At 29.9% G+C, this 24,253-nt stretch overlaps 3 protein-coding genes across 7 annotated transcripts in view; 2 read left to right on the forward strand and 1 right to left on the reverse strand.

Annotated features, from left to right (window-relative positions):
- On the forward strand, window positions 1–5,388 carry LOC129915982 (probable phosphoserine aminotransferase). Its single transcript, XM_055995729.1, has 3 exons — window positions 1–258; window positions 322–995; window positions 4,926–5,388. The coding sequence occupies exons 1-3, from the start codon at window positions 205–207 to the stop codon at window positions 5,296–5,298; spliced, it is 1,101 nt and encodes a 366-aa protein (XP_055851704.1). The 5' UTR covers window positions 1–204; the 3' UTR covers window positions 5,299–5,388.
- Window positions 5,300–24,253, reverse strand: part of LOC129915984 (guanosine-3',5'-bis(diphosphate) 3'-pyrophosphohydrolase MESH1) — a 19,768-nt gene continuing 814 nt past the window's right edge. The window contains exons 1-3 of one of the 4 annotated variants that reach the window (XM_055995734.1): window positions 21,779–21,894; window positions 5,561–5,979; window positions 5,300–5,497 (exon numbers count right to left, since the gene is read on the reverse strand). In XM_055995734.1, coding sequence (XP_055851709.1) covers window positions 5,378–5,497; window positions 5,561–5,977 — 537 coding nt within the window. In that variant the 5' untranslated portion in view covers window positions 5,978–5,979; window positions 21,779–21,894 and the 3' untranslated portion in view covers window positions 5,300–5,377. Of the gene's footprint in view, window positions 5,498–5,560; window positions 5,980–6,188; window positions 6,331–21,774; window positions 21,895–24,253 lie in introns of those variants that run through there. The other 3 variants (XM_055995732.1, XM_055995733.1, XM_055995735.1) reach the window with 3 other exon arrangements.
- LOC129915980 (pyruvate kinase-like) overlaps window positions 12,285–24,253 on the forward strand; it is a 21,259-nt gene continuing 9,290 nt past the window's right edge. Inside the window, exon 1 of one of the 2 annotated variants that reach the window (XM_055995727.1) lies at window positions 12,285–12,436. Coding sequence is in view for 1 of the 2 variants with exons in the window: in XM_055995726.1 (XP_055851701.1) it covers window positions 22,098–22,139 (42 nt within the window). In the remaining variant the exon portion in view is untranslated. Of the gene's footprint in view, window positions 12,437–22,003; window positions 22,140–24,253 lie in introns of those variants that run through there. The other variant, XM_055995726.1, reaches the window with a different exon arrangement.

Consider the following 24,253-nt stretch of genomic DNA (forward strand, 5'->3'; position numbering starts at 1 on the left):
CAGATAAATAGTTTTAATTAAGCAAGTTAGTACATACCAAAACCAATACTAAGCATTTTCAACGCTCAAACCAGCAGACTTTCCATTTCCATTCCGGCAAATCGAGCTCAATCAAATATCATTTTGACTCTATAAGATCAGTGAGGAAGAAACTATCGTTGAGAGAGGTCTACGGATTCAAGTTCAAATATAAATAAAATAAAAATGGAAAACAAAATCATTAATTTCGGTGCTGGTCCAGCTAAATTACCTGAAGAGGTAAGACAAATAAAACATATTTAACTGAATTTAAATAATATCGTTATTCGAATTGATTTAAAGGTCTTAAAAGAAGTTCAAAAGAACCTCATCGATTATGAAGGAACAGGTCTTAGTGTCATGGAAATGTCACATCGATCTGCTGGCTACTTCAAAATCAATGAAGACGCCATGAACGATCTCAGAGAATTAGTTGGAGTTCCATCCAATTATAAAATTCTCTTTATGCAAGGTGGTGGCACTGGAATGTTTTCAGCTGTGTGCCTGAACCTAATGGGACGTACTGGCACAGCTGATTACCTTGTCACGGGATCATGGTCTGCCAAGGCAGCCAAAGAAGCTACACAATATGGCTCGGTCAATTTGATCTTGCCAAAAGTACAAAAATACACCTCAGTTCCAAGACAAAGCACTTGGAGCTTAGATCCCAATGCCTCATATGTCTATTATTGTGACAATGAGACAGTTGATGGTGTAGAATTTGATTTTGTGCCAGAAACCAAGGATGTTCCATTGGTATGTGACATGTCATCGAATTTCCTATCTAGACCCATCGATGTTAGCAAATTTGGAGTAATTTTTGCTGGAGCACAGAAAAATGTTGGAACAGCTGGTATTACTGTGGTCATTGTAAGGGAAGATTTATTGGGGAAGCCAATGAAGATAACACCATCAATTCTAGATTTCACTATTACAGAAAAAAACAACTCAATCTATAATACCCCACCGACTTTTATGTGAGTACATAGGCAATTATACATAATCTTATTTATGAACGGAATTTTTTATTATGTAAATTCTCTCATCTTTGTTTGTTACAATTTGTGACGTAGAGAAATTATCATTTTATTGACGTTGCTCTCAATTAATTACAATTTTTGTCCCAAAGACGAAAATATTTTTCTTTATGTTTATTTGATGGACTGAAAAACAACATCAACATGTGGTTTGGTTGTTGTTTTCGGTTTAGTCTCTATGAGCAATTTTATTGTAGAGATAACGGATTTATTTTTTTTTTTAGATTATTAAAAATAACTTAGGAACTGTTGCTAGAGTTCGAGTAAAGAATCGATAATAATAGAAACTAGATTAAACTGGTGATCAAAATGTTTGCTTTGTATTCATCATGAATGATGATATAGAACTGTAGGTACCTACCTAATTATGGGCTGTTGACATTATCGGGTTAGAGTAATAAATTAATATATAAATCGATAATAGAATTTTGAACTCAGAATTGCCCCGAAAATGTATAGGAAGGTAGTTTTTTTTTTAATAAAAATAAAAATTATCTTAAACATTTTATCAGTAAATTCTTCTTACTTAATTCCTGGGTTATTTTCCTATAGAAAATGGAATCTATTTTTACAAATTATTTTATTGATTCCCATTAGAAATTCACTTTCATATACATAAATATGTATTACACTGGTCTGCAAAATGTAACTTTTTTTTTCTCCTTCAAATAATTTTTTGATATTATGAAAGATTAGACTTTCCTGAATCTAAATCTGGTTTTAGAAAAATTCTATCAAGTACCATTTTTGTAAAAATGATTTTTAAAAAATGTGGGTAGTTTCTAAATCTAAATCTATTTGTAGCATCGAGCTCAAATTTGGAGGACTTATTCCTCGTAATATGGCCTATCGATTGACATTAAATATGTCCTTTTACATTAATGTTTACTCGTATTTTAAAATACTCTGATTTAAAAAAAGCAGAATTGATAAAATATCAACGCCTATTATATTTAAAAAGTCAAATATGTAAAGAAAACCATAATAAAATACATTAAACAAAATTTTATATACTATTTATCTATTTAGAAATATCTTATTTGTAATAAACCAGTCGATAAACTGCCTTGTAAAGCTTCAGATTTGTTTCTCCTAAAAACAAAAGTATACTTTTCTTATAGTTTTTGATGTGTTGAGTTAGAATCCGAAGTCAAAAAAATTCTATCACTTGAGGATTTTGAGATATTAGCATTAAAGTATCACAAAATCAAGTTTTTTCTTAGAAAATCTCAAAAAAAAAAACTACTATATCTCACAAACCAGAGCTGACCGAAATTTTTTGAGTTCGGATTCAAAATCAGCACACTAAAGTCCATTAGAAAAGTAGATTTTTGTTCTAGGGAAAAAGATATATTAATTTTAAGAGATCAGTTTTTTTATGGTAAGATATGCCAAACCTACTAAACTTACTTAAATTAAGATATCTCGGAGAAGAAAAGAGATATTGAGAAGATTGAAACTGAATTTGAAAGAAAAAAATAAGTTATTTCATAAACCGTAACAATTTTAATTGAAAAATATTACATTATGCCAAAATATTTCCTCGAAAACAGCAAAAAAATGGGTTTTTGAGATTTTCTAACGGGAATATAACGCGAGGTGCTAGATCAATTCGGACTTCGGATTCGGAATCAGCATACAAAAATCCTTTAGAAAAGTATAGTTTTATTTAAAGGAGGATTTCCTTGCAGGCCAGTGTTATTAATTAGGAGTTCTTATTTTACTTTTAAGTAAGTAAGTAAGACTCTGAGTTTTTTTTCTTACATTCATCGTTTAAAACATTTTTGAAAAAAAAAATATCAGCTTTAAGAAAAAACAATAATTACAAAAACGATCTTAAAAAGGTTGAAAATAACTTATTAACTTAAAATTGTAAAAATTAACTACCATATTTTTGAAAAATTAATTTGTGAAAAAAGGAATGGAAAACATAATTGAGTTTAAAGATAGAGTTTTATAAAAATCCACCGTAACAGCGGACCATCTGAACTTATGTTCTGAATTTTAAGGGGCTTCGATTGGTCAAGTGTAATATTTCCATACACGGCTGTTCTGATTTCCATTCGAAATTTATTTTTTCCCGCTTTCGAATTTAAGCTGCTCCGAATTTCGTATTCGAACATATTTTGCGGATTCATAGGTGTTTTAAAGAAAGAACGGATCTACTATCCGGCAAATTTTTGCCGTTTTCATCCGGGTAGCAATTTCCTGCCGGAAAGGCGGAAAGTAGTATTCACCAACAAAAAAGTCAAATGCAAATCAGAACAACAGTTTTCAATCCGTATGGATTCAATTTTTGTTTCCGTTTTCAAATTCGAACGAATATTAAAACAGCCGTGATAGTATTTTATTTATTTACCACTTTGCAGGTTTTATTTTTTGTCAAAACAGGATTTTACCAGAATTTACGCTTTCACCAATAACAATTTGAAAATATTTTATTTTCAATAAAGCGAACAAATGTTTTATATTCTCATTACAGCTTAGTTCCTGAAATTGGCTAAAATGAAACCGAAATAGAAATCAAGTGAAAATGTTTTCCTGGTTCTATATCCTTCGATCTATTTTATTTTTTTGAACATTTTTCGAAATCACCTTGCAATAATGTTGTTCCAATTTTTCGCACAGTTATTAACAAATTTGAGCCGATAAACATCTGAAGTTTTCGAACAAAAGTGTGGAACGAATCATTGTCAAAAATGAAAAAAGGGCCAGAAAAATACAATTTTAATTAATTGTAATTTGAGCTTTTAGATTAATATTTAAATAATAATTAATCGGTGCCTTAATCCATATCTGTAAGCCAGATAGTTTCCAATTTTTTAAACAACGCCAACGTCGATTTCTTTGTAGTCGAGCATTTTGTCGAGAACCTTGTACCTTCAAAAGTGACCAAAGCTTGAACCAAACAGCAAACGAAAACAAAAATGTTTCAACATCGAGCGTTGACTTTTGATCCGAGACCTGGGTTGAACCCGGTTATTGGACAGAAAAAAAATCCCTTGAATCTCAGATAACATTATCAAAGCTTTTACTTTTTCTTATACTGACTAACTTTAACCCTTTCGGACCCAGCGTTACTCTCATGTAACATTTTTTTAAAAATTCGTAAAAAATATTAAATTAAACAATTTTTTAGGTTACGATGGCTTAATTGAAAGATAATAATGCCTAGTTACTGGATTATTACAAAAAGTTAGTCAAATATCATACCTTTAATTTTTTTTATCGAGAAAGGGACTAAAATTCACATTTTTTTTTTTTTTGCAAAAAAAATTTTTTTTATATACATATGGTCATAATTTTGAAAAAAAGATATAAAAAATGTTAATGCAGAAAGTGTTTTGTTTTTTTTTTTTTTGCTTAGAAGAAGAAGCATACATTATAGTTTCATAAAAAGTTATTATCTCAGTTCTCCGACTTTTTTTGGTGGTTATAGGCAGTGCATGTTGCTTACATGCAACATGAGAAAAACACATTAGTTTTGCTATTTATTATTTTGGAAAATAACTTTTTGCTATTCATATTTCTTAGTTGTGATGTTTTTGACCCGATAATACCGAAAAAACATTTTTTTATATTGATTTTCATAGCTTGGGTTCGAAAAGGTTAAAAGAACATCATTTATTTTTCTCGGATAATAGAGATAGTTTAAGTGTTTGAAGATATTAATGAATATTTCCTATGAGTTTTCTTCAGTAATTGGCTTAAAATTTTACTAACCTTTTTTTCAGTTTCTAATGGGGTACCATTTTTGTCATAGATTTGATTGATTTTGGTTCTGTTTTACCTGGTGTGGTGAAAATATAACTTTTCTTGAGTAATCCAATTTTTTAACTGATTTTGTTATTTTTTAAATTTTATTTTCAGTGTTCACGTTATGAGCCTTGTTTTCAAATGGATTAAACGCAATGGTGGTCTACAAGGAATGTACAATAACTCACTCGTCAAGTCGAAACTCATTTACGATATTATTGACAAGTCCAACGGTTTCTATGCGTGCCCAGTTGATAAGAATGTCAGATCCCGCATGAATGTTCCCTTCAGAATTGGTTGCGCCTCAGGTCATGAAGACTTGGAAACAGAATTCCTTAAACTTTGCGAAAGCAAACATTTGATTCAATTGAAAGGTCATAGATCAGTTGGAGGCATAAGAGCATCTCTTTACAATGCCATGACCATTGCTGAGACACAAATTTTGGCAGATTTAATGGAAAGCTTCTTTGGAAATAAGAAAAGATAAATTTAAGAAGAAATAAACATTTGTAATGTTTGGACTGTATTAGATATAACATTTAAAAGAAAAATTTAAATAAAATAATTCATTGAAGTAGTTTTTTGTCTTTGAAAATGGCATCAAGTTTGGATTCCAGAATTTCATTGGTTCCTCGAAGGTTGTCAACGACTTTTTTAGCCCAAATGAAATACTCTTCACGACGTTCCTATAAGAGCAAATAGGAAGGTATTAATTGAATTTTCAAAAATGTAATTAAAAAACTACTTACATCAGTCCAACCTTCGGGAAGTACATTTTGTAAATCCCTAAGATTGTCCAGCTTATCAGCAAGCTTAACCAATTTTGCTTTTCTACTTGAAGTTTCTGCATGGACAATTTGCAGTCTTTTTCGTTCTAACTTTGGTAGACTTTTATCATCGGTAACTTCTCGGACTATCTCAGCGACATTCTTTCCGAATGCCTCTTCAATTTCTTCAAAAGTTGTTTCGGTATCTTCGACAGTGTCATGGAGTAGAGCAGCTTGCAATACTTCCTTATCATCAATGCAACCTTCGACAGCTAAAATTGTTGCAACATTTATAGGGTGATTTATGTAAGGTGTTTTATTGGGGTCTCTACGCCTTTGGTTTTTATGTTTGTGAGCGGCGAATTGAACACATTGCATTAGTTTGGCCATTGGGTTCATGTCTAAGATAAAAAGTTTTGGTTGAAAAAATTCACACAAGATGGTGCTGTTCAGTAAAGCTCTTATGTCAGCTGTAAAATAAGCTTTGATGGGAATAATTTAATGTCAAATGAAAGCGCTTTCCAACAAACAAAAACATAAATATGGGCATTGTTATTGTTTGTATAATCTGATAAATATCGTGTATTAATATGGAAAATTTGGTAATTACCTGAGACTAAACACTTTTATTCTAACAGAGTATTTATCAAAAATCCAGAAATATCAAATTTAAATGTTTAACTCTATCAATATTTAATCACCAGCGGCCGGGCCGTTCTTATCTACATATCTGGAGTGCAAATTTTATGATGTATTCCATTTTCCACTCCGATTGGAATTAAAGAGCTGCCGTGGTTTTGTCAAAAGGAACAAAAGTACTATTTGGGTTTAGATTTTCAGGAGTTTTCGTTTGAACTTATGGTTTGGTACAAACATACATTCTATTCATTGGATTATTTGAAATCTTGAAAGATTTATTAAAAAACCTTTGCTGAAATATAATATACATATATATAAACCACTTCGAAGCCACAAAAAATGTCGAAGCCAAAAAAAATTAATTTCAAGTTGCTAAAAATGTTTTGAATTTTTAGCTTATTGAAGAGAAACTGAAGACAAAAACTTGGGTTCATAATGATTGGTCGTTTAATCGTTTTGCAATTCACGATAGAAAAATGTTTAAAAAAAAACGAAAATACGAAAAACTCATTTCAAAGCTTACGATCACAGTTCAAGTATATTTCAAATTGAAATGCAAAAATTTCTACTAAAATTTTCATTGCAAAAATTCTTAGCCCAGTAATTTTAGGCATTTTTTACCCCAATCTGCGGAAAAATTCCTACTGGGCTCGATTTTGGTATAGACCTTTGTTACGGCGTTGTTATGAAGATGTGAAAAATCGACATTGATATCGTGTCCACGTTAAGCCTTACACAGAGAAAAATATGACCCGCTAAAAACTAACAGATTGCCATATTGTTTTACCGTCCATACATTTCATAAGGAAATCTTATTAAAATCAACGATTAATAAGGTTTTTTTAAGGAGATTTCTTATTATTTTTATAGAGAAAATCTTATTAAAATTTGACTGAAAAGTTGATTTTTTTTGCAACTTAGCACTAGAACAAAAATCGCGATCAATAATTTCATGGCAGGTTGGTTCAGGTGGTATGTGGGCGACTAATGATTTGAAGTCTCCAGTTCGATTCCCAGCCTGGTCATCGTTTTTTTATTTTTTTGCAGATTTTAAAACAATAAGGAAAACCCGATTGTTTTAATAAGGTTTCCTTCTTGGATGAAAACCATAGAGAAATCTTATTGTTTTTGTTCTATTTTATGTGGTCTATTTTTCTCTGTGTAACTACATCGGCTCAAAAAGTGAAAAAGTACAAAAGTAAAAATTTTCAAACGCATTTTTGTACTGTTTTTCGGGCTGGGAAATAAAAACAAATGATGCAGAAAACTTATTTTTTCGTCCAAAAAAAAGATTTTGCTTACTCTTTTTTATAAAAAATTGCGCTTGCGAGAAAAAAAATATTTTCACTTTTGTACTTTTTCAATAAGTGGTGAATGTAGTTAAGCCTTTAGAACGTGACCTGTTGCTCGGAGGTCAATAAGGGCTATAGAAAATCTGTTCGTCATAAAATTATCTACAAATATTGCCTAATGCATTTTTCTGTAAATCCACACATGTATTCAAATACTGAATTATTCACTCTTAAATAAAACATGGTATTTCCCACAAAAATGATGCAGAAAGTTTAGATTTTGGATGAAAAAAAAAACAAAGCGCAAAGAAAAAAACGTATTTCTTTTCGAGAGTCGACAAAATCTTTTGCCTCAAAAAAAGTTATTCTTTGCAGAGAATCCTTTTATGGAATCTTTTATATAAATCAATATGATCCTGCCACATAACAATTTGATTGTTCAAATGTTACATTGAATTTTTTTATGCAAAACATTTTTTTTTTAATGTAAACATATTTTGAAGCCTTCTTTCACTACAGCCTAGATGAGATAATTATATTATTTGAAATTATCTCATTTCGGACTTCGTATGTAATTATTCAATTTGACATTCGAAATGACCTAATTTTCGATTTTTAAGCTGTAGAGAAAACAGGCTATTATTTGCAATGAGGTATTTTTTCGATTTCTTTTATAATTTCGTAATAAAAAAATGCTTCCTTTTTTTAATCCAAAAAAATTAAATCAATAGGGGAAAGGTGTGCGAACAGTGAGACACTTTTCTTTTAAATTGCTATGTCTTAGAATGTTTCCAAGCTATCTTAACCAAACTTTGAAGTAATTTTAAGACATATTCTCACTGTTTGTTAGGGATGCGATCAGTGCAGTCTAAGATAAACAGTGAGATGGACATATAAAACAGAAATAAATTTACGAAAACGTTAAATAATTAAGTAACAAGTATATAATTAACTTATTTATTTTACCTATTTCTTCAAAAAAAATTAAAAGAATTGATTTTCAATTTATAGATTTTTTTAAAATCTATGTCTCACTGTTTGCTTTTGAACAATGTCTCACTGTTTGCTTTTTTGTCAATTATTTGAAAAATAATATAAAATAACAAAAAATGACAGTTAATACTTATTTTCTTATGGAAGAAGATATAAATATGATACATATTTATATGTAGAAAAAACTTCTGTTCATTAACATGATTTCTTTTCATAACACTCCAAAAAATTGTCTCACTGTTTGCACTGTCTTACTGTTCTCACCTTTCCCCTAAATATATTTTTGTTTTTATAAAGATTCATATCCCATCAAAAGATGACTCTTCAAACTGCTATTTGATCCCTGTAAAAGTCTTAAACAAGAAGCATACAAATGGCGGTTAAAATTGTATATATTTTAACACATTTTTGCTCTTGAGAATTTATAAACAGAAGGGCAGTTAAACGTGATAAATGAAGGGAATGGTTGTAAACCATGTATGCAAGTTTTGTTTTTCAATTTCAAAGTTCAGAATTGTGAAAAAAAAATGCTATTTGTATAGGTACTCGACTCACAACTAAATTGTCGACTAAAATTATATTTTCTTGTTGTTTGTTGCTAAAGCCTAGTTCGCAGATCGGGAAAAATTTTGTTTCTCATACAAATTTTTTCTCGGGACAAATTTTGTCTTGAATATTTTTCCAAGCAGTACGCAGTTCACGCGCAAAATTTAAATATTTGGAGCCGCTGTAAAGAAAAAGTCTCCACTTAATTTTGCGCGGACAAATAATGTTCGAAGCAAAAATTGTAACAAGGAACAAAATAAAGCAAAATTGAAAAAAAAATCAAACAAAATTAAGGTGAACTCTTTAATAAAATACTTAAAAAGTGAAGACGAAGCAAATACAACTCAGAATCAAATCAAAAACAAAAACAGAATTAATTTAACCCTCTAACGGGCAAAATGGTAAATATGGTCGTACCAAGTTGATATTTTTTTTCCAGGTAGATATACCTTTTATAAGCTTATATTTAAAATTTTTACCAAAAAATTGTATCCACATCGAGTTTTAAGTGACAAATACTGGAGACCGTCTCAAGACGGTCTTGCCGGTTTAAAAGTAAGAAAAATTAGTGAGATCAATATTTCAATTTTTTTTTATTCAATAAAAAATGGAAAGAAATTTTTTAATTTCTATGTTTGATAATCAAAGAAACAATTTTTGTTTGCTGTGCAACACCCCATATTGGAAAATGGTTTCCACTATAAAAACGAACATTAGCGAAACTGTGGTAGTTGGAGAAGTGGTTGTCCTTGCTAGCTATTATTTTGGTTTACTGGACGAATTCGTTTGTACAATATGTAGGAGTTTGTTGCGGCCATATCAATAAAATGATAAAAGAGTCGTATCATTACATTCCTGGTCAATTTCCGTAAATGTTTTCTTTTTTTCTTCTTCGGGATTCATCTTGGAAGCATACCTAAATATCTTTTCATGGCAACAAATCGTTTTACTGGCATACACTTCTGAATCGCAGCAAACGCATTTTTTTCCCAGTAGCTCTCTAAATTGGGATAACGGTATATCGACATGTACATCATTATACCAATATGATTCCGTATTTCTGCGGAAAAAGTTTTGAAGCTGGAGCTTATATTTTCCGTTAACGCCAACGATTTGTCTCCTCAGTTACTAGATCAATGATTTCTTCCGTAAAAAACCAATTGAATATTTCCATTGGCGTTTTGAGGTTCCTAACACTCAATGGCAGTGATGCATCACCACGAAATGCAACTTTATTGACGTGAAGTCACATTGAGCGCTTACGTCAGATCAATTTGGAAAGCTTTTTCGGGTCCTTTGTTATAGAACCAAGCGTACCCGTAAATCCTCCAGAAGAAGGGTCAATTGTTGGGCCAGTAGCCTCAAGGAACGGTAGGGGTGATCTCAATTTTGAAACCAGATTTTGAAATGTCAGATGAAGAACATGGGCCCAGTTCTTCAGATTCAACAATCATAGTTGAAGAAGGTGCTGGAATCTCCGATGCGCTAAGATGCGTAGCTTTCACAAAAGCGTCTGTTGTTTCTGCTTCGTTCATTTGCTGAATGCATTCTTCTATGGCATGTTCTTCATTCTGAGATATGTCACCTGAGACCTGAGCAATCTGGCTCGATGTGATCAAAAACAAAATCTGGATCATCATCACTCTCCACATAATCGATGAATTCTTCCAATTGAACATCAGTCAATTCATCCAAATTGATTTTTTTTAACTGTTCACGTTTACGGAGATCCCTCTAATACATTATATTTTAATTTTATCATAACACGTAAACAGGCAAGACCGTCTTGAGACGGTCTTGACTTTTTTTCTTCTACAAGACCCATTTTACTGTTTTTTCACTTCAATTTTATTATACAACAAATAAATAACATAGTCTACTTACAGTAAAATTAATATTTATAAATTTTTGCCTCTAAGATGTTTTTTTGCACACTTGAAAAATTGAAAATAAAAGAATTAATTTCCGCGCTAAATTCAATGAATTTTGATATTCAATTAATGACAGCTCTTAAACACGTGGTCGAAGCTAAATGAAAAAGGTATCAAAATGTTAGTAAGAGAAATTAAAAACAAGTTTCTGTTGTTTAAACGAAAAACATATGTAAAGTTTGACAATAAAGCAAAAAAACTGAAGGCAGTCTTGAGACGGTCTTATCCATTAGAGGGTTAATTTGAAAGAAAAAAAAACTTGATAGAAATTACTTAGGGTAAACTGCCCTATTGTTGCCACTCCCTATGTTATTGGCACCTTGATTTTAAAACCATTTACAGCTACTGTTTTTATTTTTGTTTAAAAATTCACTCTTCCCGCCTTTTTTGTCTTATTCTTACCAAACGAGATATTGATAATTACAAAAAAAAGTATTAATAATAGTTTTAAGCTATACGGAAAAAACTGCGAACTAAAGTTGGTGCGACATTCGCTTAAGGTGCCAATGATTGGGCAGTTTACCCTAGGTAATTTCTCCAAATTCAAAATTTTGTGCAGGATTAAAAAATGTTTTGTAGAGATTAAAATTGTAGAGATAAAATTTGTCTTTTCCCGATCTGCGTACTAGGCTTAAATCAATGGATTCTCTTATCAAATATAATTTTCTAAAGGAAGGTATAACTAAAACGGCCCTTTTTTTTTTGCAAAAAGTGAAAACTCTAGCTGCGTTCCTTTGGAAATATTTATCTACTTTTTAGTACTTAAAGCTGCTTTGAACTACTTTTTCAATATAGCAAAGTAGTTCAAAGTAGTTTTAAGTACTAAAAAGTAGATAAATATTTCCAAAGGAACGCAGCTTCTTAAACAAATTAGGTGACTTTTCTTTTCTTTATTCTAAAAAGTGAAAACTTTCAAATTTATTTTTGTAGTTTTTTCCAAACAAAAATTGCCTTAGAAAGAATAAAAAGGTTTAATTTGTTCAATTTACACCCTAATAAAAATAAAAAAAATCAATTTGTTCATTCAAACTTTTAAGCGTATCTAAAAAGTCTCATTTCAAAACTCTACAACGGCATCACTTTAATTCTATTCCATTCCATATTCTGGAAAAATGAACTCCAAATGGACATAACAAAAAAAGCTTTTTTTCCAGCTGATTTTTTTGTTCTTTCTTCTTGCTTCTTCTCACTCATGTTAATTAGCCTTAAAAAACATGCGATGTGAAAAATATCACTTTCTCTTTCTTTTCCATGTGTGAGTTTTTTTTTCCCGGCTTCGTCAACTTTCGAAGATTATCAAAAATTTGCCAACGGTGGTTCATTTCATAATTCGCGATCATTTCCAATTCCAGTTGCTTTAATTTACTTTTCCGCAACAGTTTGTCCCGTTCTTCTTCAAGAATTTTTATCAATTTTTTTTAAGTGTTTAAACTTTTTAATTTCTAACAATTAGCAAGGTAAAAAAAAATCATTTGAATATCATTTATTGTTTGAATGCAATTTTAAGATAAGAATAGTATCTTATTTGTTAAGTTAATATTAATCATTATATCCACATATTTTTATCTATGTACATATCTGAGAATTATAACTCTGACAAAGATATTCCGGCATAGAGGTGAAATAAAAGTCATTTGCTGGATGCATGACGATGTTAGATAGTCATAGTTATTTGTTGAACATTTTATGAAATTCGTTTATTATTTTCTGGCTAAACAATGTTATAGGAAATCATGCGTAATCATTAATAGTTAACGTGATCAGGATTTAGTTGGCGGCTTGTTTGAACTTGAACAAGTGTTGAAATTTGAACAATCCACAATAATTTATCTTATAAATACGTAGGTACCTACAAACTACGTACTCACCCAAGTAAATTTGAGAATTATAGATATTTCGTTCTATGTTGTACTTACTTCGTCACTTAATTGGAGATCTTTCTTTCTGTTTTAGTCTAGATAAATTATCTGGTCTAATTAGTCTATTCTATTTTGTTTGTACTCGTATAATAAAATTTGGTTGGGATAATATGAATATGTAGCCGGCATTGTGGTTACTTGAGTTCAATTATAGTAAAAGTTTTTCATTTTGATAAATGCTTAGCGCTAAGGAGTGATGCCGGTATTTCCAAAGCACTTGTCAATATTTGATTTTGTGTTGCGCAGAACATATATCTACTAGCAGGTTGGTTTTTTGTTCTAGTGAGTTTTTCAAATGCCAATTATGCTAGATATCTAGGTACCTATTAGGAACTATGTTATCTATTTGAACAGCTTAACTACTCTTGCAAAAATAAGCATAGAAGAAAAAAATTTGCAATACGATTGAAACTTTTTTTTCGATTTTAAAGCATTTTTAACCATGTTTTAAGAAAAACCCACTTTCTTGCCATTATTTTAAGAGTTGTTTTTAATTTGTATCCTTGTTATTATACTTCACGATAATCCAAACTAAATCCAGAGTAAATAGTATATTGCAGGCACTAGAGGTAATTGAGTATGCAAAATGTGAGGACCGAGTTCCACCAATTTATTTAAGTTCAGAAAAAGTCAAAGATTAATATTGTGGATATTGGTAAATTTTTTGGTCCAATTTTTTTACTCGTAGGGTAGAGTTGCTAGTAGCCGGTAGAGATGAGCAAAAAATCACGACCTGTGATATTTAACCTGTGATTGACAAATCACAATCACTACCTGTGAACAGTCTTCAAATAACCTGTGATTACCTTAACCGTGAATTGGATATTCACTTTTTACTTTACAGTTCGCACTGAAGTGAGGCAAATTTTTTTGTTAAAAGTTAGTTAAAGTGCATTTGCGGGTTCAAAACAATTCCCTTTTATACTAGAACTGTTGTAAAAAGTTATTTTTTCCAAAATCACAAGTAAAAAGTCATTTTCAATGCGTTTTCGTGAATTCCGCGTAAAATAATTCACGTTTACACTTGACCTGTTGCAAAAATTTAATTTTCCAAAATCACAGGTCAAAAGTCATTTTCAATGCGTTTTCGTGAATTCCGCGCAAAATAATTCACGTTACACAAGTGCATTAGAAATTCAAATTATAACCTGCGATTTTTCAAAACAGCTATTGCAACAGTTCTTTATTAAAAATGAATTGGTTTGACTGGAATTCACGCAATTGCTTTGGATTTTTTTTTTTTGACCTGTGATTTTTCCCAAAACAACTTTTTAACAGTCCTTTATTAAACGTGAACTGGTTTGACTGGAATTCACGCATTTGCCTTCCAATTCTTTTTAACCTGTGATTTTTCCCAAAACAACTTTTGCAGTAATTCTTTTGTAAACGTGAATTGTTTTGACCGGAATTCACGCAAATGTTAAGGATTTTTTTTAAACCCGTGATTTTGTTCAAAATAACCTTTGCACCAATTCTTATGGAAACGTGAATTTAAAGCGGAATTCACGAAAATGCATTGAAAATTACTTTTGACTTACCTTTGATTTTGGAAATAAATAGCTTTTGCAACAGTTCTTGTGTAAACGTGAATTGTTTTTATCGGAATTTACACAAGTGCATTGGAAATTATAACCTGTGATTTTTCCCAAAACAACTTTTCAACAGTTCTTCTGTAAACGTGGATTGGTTTGACCGGAATTCACTTCACAAGTGCTTTGGAATTATTTCTAACCTGTGATTTTTCCCAAAACAACTTTTCAACAGTTCTTGTGTAAATGTGAATTGTTTTTTACCGGAATTCACGCACGTTCGGTAAAATTAATGTTTTGTTTACCCCTCACAATCACGTATGGCTTCAGAAGAATCACGGTTTGAGCGCAAATATTCCCTGTGAAATCGCAGGTTGCCCTGATTAGAATAAGGGTTTTCAACGCTACTTTTCCCGTGATATAATAAATTTCTCCAGTAAAATCAAGAGTCGCTTAGACAAAATAATGTTTTCCCCAGTATAATCACGGACGGCTTTTGTAAATCGCGGATCTGTTTGCTTAAACCAGGAGTTTTCCTCGTAAAATCAGCTCCATTGTTTCAAATACACTCGTATTTGAGCTTCATTAGTACTTCCTACGTGAAAAATCGTAAAGAAATGTGTATATTGGAAAAAACAAACGTTAATAATGCTACGTGTAATTTTTTTTTTTTGGGATTTTCATTAAAAAAAATTTAAATCACGGTTAAAAATCACAGGTTACAATCACCGTGAATTTAAAATTACAGTCACAGGTATACCTGTGATTGAAAAATCACGACTTAGCTCATCTCTAGTAGCCGGCCCCTTAAGGATTTTTTCTCATAAAATAAAGCACAGAAACGTCAAATATTAACATTTTCGAATATTTCTTGAAGTAAAATGTAGTTTATTTAATCCTTTTTCTGTATTAAAAAACAAGTTAATAATTGTTCTTAAAAATAATTTATTTAAGTTTTTGTAAAAAAAAGTCCGGTTTTCCTAAATCCGGCTTTTTTGTTTCCTATTTTCGTTCATCTAGTGTCCTATCTCCGGCCTTTGACTTTATTAGGTCAAAATAAATTGAATGTTTTTTACTTAAATTTTTGTTTTTTAAGAATTAAGAAACAATTTTGAATATAAATTAGTAATAATAATTTTTTTAAACTTTTGTCAATAAAAGGGGGCCGAATGCAGGAAACCCTTGAATTTCAAAGCTTTTGTTTGTGTTCTATCTCCGGCCCCCCTCGAATTTAACAAAATTCACATATTTTTCTTATTTAAAACCTATTTTCTGAAGAATAATATATATTTAATAAGAATAACATTTCAAAGCATTAACTCGGAAATTGTTAATACAAAACACTAATTACGATAGTAAATTTCGGCAGTAAAATTATAAAAAAAACCTTGCTTGATTGGATTACGGCACAAAAAGTTATTTTTTCGAAGAAGACTGACTAACAAGAATAATAAGATTATTGTAACTTAAGAAGAGACATTTAAGATCAAAAATTAGGAATTAGGCAACTCTACCCTAGTTTTTTGTTTGTACTTTCTTGATAAATCAAACGTAATTTTAACTAAGGCCGTGTGCGAATTGCGTTAAAATGTTGGTTAAATTTTGATACTAGCCTGGTGAATAAAATTGGTTAAAATTTAAAATATAGAGATCAAGCTAGATTTAAAATTTTTTTTTTATAATGCGTTGATATTTTAAGAAATGTAAAAGTAGGTATTACCACAACTTATTGTTCATCTTGAAAAATTGGAAATGTACCTATGTTTTGTTTTTTATTTTTTAATATTTCTGGCAGCTGGTAACTATGAATTAGTGTTCGAAGACTGAATTAAAAATTTCTTTTTGTTCGCAATGAAGTAGGAAATTATCGATAAAAATAAAAAAAATATGTGAAATTGAGAGTTTCTTACATTTTCATGCTAGAATATTTAACTTTATAAATTTTCAGCAGGTTTTTGTTAAAAAAAAATAAATTATTGAATATAAGAAAAACTATTTTTGAGGATAATTTTGTTTTATCTTAAGGGAATTTTAATCAAAGTAGTGCCAAAAAATAGTCCCATTTCAACACATTTTAACCCAATTCGCAGAGCAAAAAAATAAATTTGATCCCTTTTTTAACCAAACGTCATTTTAACGCAATTGGCACACGGCCTATGCATCAAGGCGATACTACTGAGTCTTAAAATTACAAAAGTTTAATGTTATTTTTTTTAAGTTAATGGTGTTCTCAGAGATAATTGTATTCTGAAATATAAGAAAAGAATAACCTCACTGCTCTAAATGTAATTTGCTTAAGAATATATTGATCGTGTTTTCCTACATTTCTACCGTAAAGATGAATTTTGTTTTTTTTTTTATTTAAATAGAGTTTTGTCAAAAACAAAAAGGCAATTTCACCTTCATCATTTCAAGGCTGTTTAATTTCTCTAACATGTTAACAAATAGTGTCGACTGCCATTTGATCAGATTTAAAAATTTTCATTCTTTTAATTATGTATTTACAGCTTCAAAATTGCAACCTTTAGAATACTAACCAACTTTAAGGTTGGAAATTTTCTTATATTAAGAAAAACTGTTAATCTAACTGCGCAACTTCGGGGTTTTCGTTTTGTTAAACATTTATATTTCAATTTACAATCAACTAAGGTTTGTAAAAACTCTACACAGTGTGATTGTGGATTTTGATTGTTATCTTGTAAAAATTTCTTTTATTTATTGCTGAGCTAATATTTTGGCCTATCAAACACAACTACGTACATAATCTCTTTTCTAAAGCTGATGAACGAGTAATTTTTGTTTTTAAATAAATAACCCATCTTTAAATTGTTTCCGTGAAATGATCTAACAAAAATTTTTGTTCCTTCGAATGAATGTGTGTTCTCGTTCTTTGGTTAAAAACACATACATATGTAAGCATTAAAATACTTCTCTTAACTTATTATAACACTTTTCAAACATCTATTTTTTTAGCCATCATTATAGTCTAACAAAACAGAAAAATCTCATCAGTTACTGTTTTAAGTGTATAAGATTACTGAATTGATCACATTCTTATCAGCAAGCAAAAAATAAACTAAAGCCATCAAATTTATCAGTTTAATATATTATTTGTTTTATAGATACTTCATTTTGATTCCAATACTTTACTTTGTTTTATTAATAAACGAACACGTGATGATATTCAATAAAATTCTGGACAGTAAGGTGTAATAGTAAGCAGTGCCAAAGAAAAGTAAATATTACTTAGACGATTATTAAGATTTTTACTGATTCACATCAATCTGATTGAGTGTGTGAGGACCCCATTAAATAATGCTCCTTGTGGCGTTATTATTATAATGTATTATGACATTTAAAGATTTTATATTTCTTTGGTAAGTAAGTCAACTTTCCAATTTGCAGAACTCATTGCACCCAAAGAAATTACTTGGATTTGGAAAATTTTAATTTCAAAGTGGGAAAAGCATATAACTTAATATTACCAACTATCACTGTATTGGGCACTCTTATACCAATTATATCTGTTCTACTATTATAGTATTAGCTCCATTCTTACTCATAAGTTCTGGACTAGCTATTTTTATCTACTCACGCAGAAAAGCATTTTAAGTACTAGATTTACTCATGAGTGAGTAGTTTATCACCTCCTAAGAAATTCGACTTTGAAAACCAAAATCATTATTCAAAAAAAAAAAAAAAATACAACTTTCTTCGCAATTAAAGATAACACAGCAAATGCTAGCACACATCCAGAGCATGAATATTAATTAATAAAATTATGATACGGTCAGCAATGTGATTATCGTACATTTTATTATCATGTGCATTTGTGTATCATAACACAATCCCGTGATGGCCATGTCATAACGCCATCATTTTAATTTGCAAATAACTAAATTGATTTCACAAAGTGTCATCCGCTCTGCGCTAATGTTCTTTTAACTCAATAGTTGAAAACTATGATTTGTTGTTGGACCAATAAATTCATTAACTCATTCAAAAAACTACAGACATTTTTTTGATTTGAAGCATTTTATCAGATTGTTTTGTAATGAACGACCAAAATTGATCTTCTGTGATATTGCGATCAAAAAAGGTTACGTTCAATTAATTAAAAGTCTTTTGTCAATTGATCTTTTCGGTAGAAGCTTTTTTGTATTTTGATATATTTTTGTATTTTGATTTCCATTTTTCAATAAATCATCTGCCGAGAATAACAATGTTGTGAGTTTTGAAAGAATATTAAAATAATAAAATTTTGAACCCTTTTAGATTTTCTTTTATTTTAACCTTTGTAGTTATGTATTTTAAGCGTGTATGTGTAAATTTAAATTATATAAATTTAATTTATTATTTGTACGCAATTAAAACTAACTAACTTTCAGCTTTTTTTTAGATAACCTAATTCTTCCTGCTAACAAAACATTCCAAAGACGAAAAAAACCTTCCAACTCCTTTGAATTAAATTGGCAAGATTTTTTTAAAATTATTTTTACACATACACATCATGTTTGTTCATGTCAAATCATTTTCTCATTACCTTATTATGAAAAACGAAAGGCTTAACTAACCTATTAGTTCTTAATATTACATTACATAAATGTTTCAACTATTTCGCCGGCTTAAAATGCAAACCTGCTTAGAAATGGTTTCAAAAATTGATTAAAAATATAAAAAGCTTTCAAATCTTTTAAATTTTTTTAAATTTTATTAGTATGGAATCTTAAGAATAAATTTATATTGTTTTGCATAGTTTCAAAAGTTTAGAAGTATGTATTTATTTTTTTAATATTTTTTTTAGGAGTGTAAAATTGGAGTTACCATGTTTGCATTTTGAGCCGACGATTTGTTTTACAATTCATTTTTAAATACATATACCTAGTACATATTTTTTCCTTATTAATGTCACCAAAGAAAAAAACCAACCCAAATAATAAAATAAATAAGTATTTTGTATGCTTAATCAAATGTGTCAATGTCCAATGCCATGGCTTATTAGCTTTTGTGTTTTTTTTTTTTTCACTACTCTGGCTGGTATGCAAATGCTATTGATTTTATGTTTATCTAATCTCCTTTTTACTTTCAATATAAGTATTAAATGGTAAGTTAAGGATTCGTACAATATCGAATGAACAACCAAAAAACAATAAAAAGAAAAAATACAAATCAAAATCAAATAAAAAGACTTTATAAAGTAAAAAAAACTTTAACGCCAAAGAATTTTGAGTTAAAAATTATAGTATGAATTTCGTTTTATTAATAGTGTTAATTAATTCAAGATTTTTTAAGAAAATGTAATGGGAAATTATGTATGTCAATACTTGAAGTCAAAATAATCATAATAATACTTCATACAATTTCCAATAGTCATAAAACGGTGAAAAAACGTCTAGCTGATTCTTGGAATTTAGTAAGTTGTCCTTTTAGGATCATGACTTATTTCAATGAAATGCAGATTTTGTGCATCTCATATAAAATTCTTGCTCATGTTGCGCAACGAAACAAATTATTAATACAAATTTAATGTTGTTTTACGTATTTACGTTACCACTCTGTTACATACACCACTCAAAAAATTAACTTTTGAAGCAACTAAATGCGACCCAGTGGTTCATTTTAGTTTCCCTTAGAAGCAACTAAACATATAGAATTAATTTTTTTCCAATGACATTTAATCCATATTGTCGTTTGGCGGAATTTGTGGTTAGTATGGTTGAGCAGCGCGTGGGTATAATTGTTGATAAGTGAATTATTATTTTAATTTTGAAATATAAGAAAACTTTCATAAATAAAAGTTTTACCATGGCAATATTAAGACAACATTTGCTAGCTCAAGTATGTAATTCAAATTAATTCTTTGGTGTTTTTTTTTTTTTTTAACATGATAACTATTAAAATGGGTATTTTTCATTTGGAGGTCTCACAGCTGTAACGGACCAAGTAAAAACAAATTCAAAATCAAATCAAGTGCCAAAACATGCGCAAGGTTTAACTCTATTAAGATCTGTCATTAGTTTGGTCAAAAAGTGTTTCGTTTCAACTTGATTCTCTTCAGCTCTTAGCACTCCATTTAAGGCTTTTAAATGTTTACTAAAATGTTGTAAAATAGTCTTTTAATGACTTTTTTAAACTCAGTTATTATGTAAAAGCCAAACATAATTGGCGTATCTACGTTTGAGTAGATGAGAATCAAAATCCATAATCTTTCATTTTGAGACAAACGGAAAAAATCTTTCATGTCTTATATAAAACTAGGAGGTAGGTTAAGCTAAAAAATTACTATAAGTACGGTATTAATTTTTTCTTATAACGAACTCATTTTAACATAAGAACTGTGATAAATTAATTTTGAAAGAGTTAGGTTATATTTTGTAGTGTTAGGTCCAAACTATGGATCTTTCCGAAGCTATGAATTTTATTGAATTGTATAAGTTCGGTCTCGTACGACTCTAGAAAAGTACTTTGCGTTTCGATTATTTTAATTTTATCCATATACTCCTGGGAAAATGATTTAAATTCACACAATTTAAAAGTAGCAAAACTCTGTATGAGTATGTATGAGTTTCTTAGCTCTTTTCCTATGGAGAAAGTACTCTGTCCTTAAGGCTTTTTTGTCAACAATTTTACGTTGGTATTTCCCCAATAATAATTGTAAATAGACAGCGTTTGACGAAATAACTTGTTATCATGTTAATTGTCATTTTATTTGTTCAACAAAGTGTTGTTCTTGAGTTAAAAAGTGAATCTCCAAAAAACCACATTATTATGTTGCTCCCATCAGAAATCGCAGAATACTTATAGAGAACAATCATTGAACGCTTAAAAAAAAACAAAGCAAATTGTTGGTATAATTGTGTATTAATATCAGTAAACGAACATATTATTTTTATTAAAATATGCAAAAAAAGAATCAATGAATTGCTCGATTTTATCAAAGTAAATAAAAAAATTGCATAGTATGGTAACTGTTACGCACAAATCAAATCTAACGGCCAAGAAAAAAAACTTCCTAAACAAATTGATAACAATACCAACTGTCATTCACTTCAAGTCAGCATGTAAATAAACTGCGCATATACAATAATTATTTATTTAGAAGAGCTTTTCTTAAACAAATTGTGTTTTGCTAGGTCGAGAGAGAAGAAGAGTAAAAAAACAATCATTTCACACTAGCATGGCATTTTCTTAGCGAAAAAAAAAACAATATAACAATGTCAAAGAATTAGAAGAAAACTTTCCTCAACAAATATACACATTTCCACTCAAAGAAACAAAAAAAAAAAAAATAACACACTTCTCATATTTTACACTTGAGCCGCTACTAGTGCAAAGCAAAATACTTACTCACTTGCTCACCATCGACCGGCGGAAGCAAATCCATATATCCACCTCAGCTTCTCTTTCTCAATTTAAAAGAAAAGCAAAGTAAAAAGAAAATTAAAAAGTATTATTTTATCTAGTCGATAAAAAAAAAAAATTTTTAATTTAAGTGAGTCGGCGGCGAGTCTGAGTGTAAAATTGTGAAAAATCAATTTTTCGAATAAACAAATTTTGCCACAATTACGTTTCGCTTAGCCCAACAACTATTAGTTGAACGTAAGGTTTTTTGCAAACTACGAGTTTTATTGCAATTTTCCCGGAAAGAAGTTACACAGAATTTTGTCAAAATGGTTTTCACAACAGCACACGATGAAAAACCAAATCTTAAGGTAAAATTTATTATAAAAAAAAAAAATTAAATTGATATTACTTCAAGTGTGGGAATGAGAAATGGTTACACAATTTTGTAATATGCATCACGATTTGTCCTTCATCAAGGGCAACGCGAGTTCTTAAAGCCTTCCAAGTGTATACCCAAAATCGAACAAACCCTAATGTTCAATATTGATGTGTTTTTTTTTTTTCTTATTCGGAAATTGTAATTTTTCTGAATGAAAATAATGCGAGCAGGTGAAAAAAAGCACCGTTACGCAACGTTCTTTAAAATGTGTTTTATTCCCAGAGTACTTTACTCTTTTTTTTTTTTTGTTAAATAAAAAAAATTGGCAAAGTACTCAGAGGCGGCGCTAGACCAAAATGAGGCGTGTGCGAGAGTAAATTTGCGGGGCCCTAGGAAAATGATTTTGGACTATCATTTTGAAAAAAAGTATCAAATATTCCGTCCAAGTTCAAGTTCAAAATTGTTATAACAAACTCAAAGATGTTCCATTTCAATGTAGATGAAAAACAAAATGCACGACTCGATCTCACGAACTTGTTCATAAATTACAAATTGTTTTAATTTTTAAAACTTTTAAAACTTTTTATATAAATAAGATTATTTAAATGTACGAATATATCAGAAAAAAAATTTATTCGTTCTTCAATGAATTTTTTTTATCTATACAAAGTATTTTTAAAATCATTAAAATACAAGAAAAAATTTAAAAAAAGGTTTTATGCAAATGTTATTATATTAATATAGGAATTAATGACTCAGTGATGTCAAAAAAAAGGTTATAATATCTTCTTTCAAAATTTAGAGGTCTGAAGGATCGAAGCTTGGCATTTCACCCTCAAGCCTGTGGGAACGTTAGAAGTGAAAAGCGATTCTAACTTTAAAACAGGCTGACTTGAAAGACCTCTGGTTTTCAAAAGTAGACATTATTAGCTTTAATTTGAGATTAAATTTGCATTTTAACTCCATAAGTTCAAAGGGGCGCAGCGTAGGTATCATATGAGACATTTTCCTGAATTATTCGTAGTTTTGCATATACTTTGGGTCGTTGTTAATAATTTATAAAGCTTTTTCCAAAACACCATTTTGTATTTTAATGCTAATGGCTATTATTTTTATTTTATTGTGAAATAATTCCTTAACTGTCGACCAACATACCAAAAAAGAAGACTTTATGAAAAAACGCACTTCCATCGCTTCTAACCTTAAAACAGGCTGCATTATGAAACTGACAACCTTTGACCCGGAAAACATCTGAATTTGAGAAGAAGATGGCATTCCCTTTAATTTGACACCAATATCGTCTTTTAGCACAATTGAATTGAAATACAAAATAAAAATTTAAAGACGGGATTTGTTTCTTTCTTTAAACTATTGTTTTTTAATATCACATGATTTTGATTTCTACACTACTGGAAAAAATTAAGGGATCAAAAAAAAATTCAAAATTTTTGGGCAAATTTCAACAGGCCGTAACTTCGAAAGAAATGGTCGTACAAGAAATCGATAAAGAAGAAAATTGTAGCTCCAAGTGTCTAGTTTTTGGATTAGAACTTTAAAAATTTTTAACCTCTGTGGTTTTTGAGTAATCGTAGAAAAACCTGCAACAAAAAAATTTTCAAAATTTTTTTAGTTTTTTTTTTGGTCTACGGGCGTGGAAAAAATTTTTTTAGCTTAACCACTATAAGGATCGGATACTTTGTTCATTTAGCTTTAATTCGGTTTTTTGAACACCTCGATACGTCCACTTCTCGCCGAGAATCGGTCTTCAAATGGAAAAGGATCCTTTTGTGTTTGATTATCGATATCTCAGCAACCAATGATGGCACAGAAAGTTAAAGGTGGGTTTCAAGAACTTGAATGAATTCTCCTTAACGGCTAGCCATTGCTTTTCCAAAAAAAAAATTTTTCTTATTTTCACATGAATTTGAAAATTGCAACAAAAAAAGGGCTTTTGGTGGTTTTTTGGAAAATCGAGCGCTAGATCGAAAATATTGAGGAAACCACTAATGTTAAGTGTGCGTTTTACAGTTCAATATGTCCACAAAAACCCTACAAAAAATCAAAATAATCCAGCCAGCCGTTTTTTTGTTTCACTCGATCGAA

The sequence above is a fragment of the Episyrphus balteatus genome, chromosome 3 (assembly GCF_945859705.1).
Source record: "Episyrphus balteatus chromosome 3, idEpiBalt1.1, whole genome shotgun sequence".
Lineage (NCBI taxonomy): Eukaryota > Metazoa > Arthropoda > Insecta > Diptera > Syrphidae > Episyrphus > Episyrphus balteatus.

Coding starts and splice junctions, on each gene's coding strand:
- LOC129915982 (XM_055995729.1), top strand. CDS start 205: ATGGAAAACAAAATCATTAATTTCGGTGCTGGTCCAGCTAAATTACCT. Junction 259..321: donor CAGCTAAATTACCTGAAGAG/GTAAGACAAATA, acceptor ATTGATTTAAAG/GTCTTAAAAGAAGTTCAAAA. Junction 996..4,925: donor AATACCCCACCGACTTTTAT/GTGAGTACATAG, acceptor TTTTATTTTCAG/TGTTCACGTTATGAGCCTTG.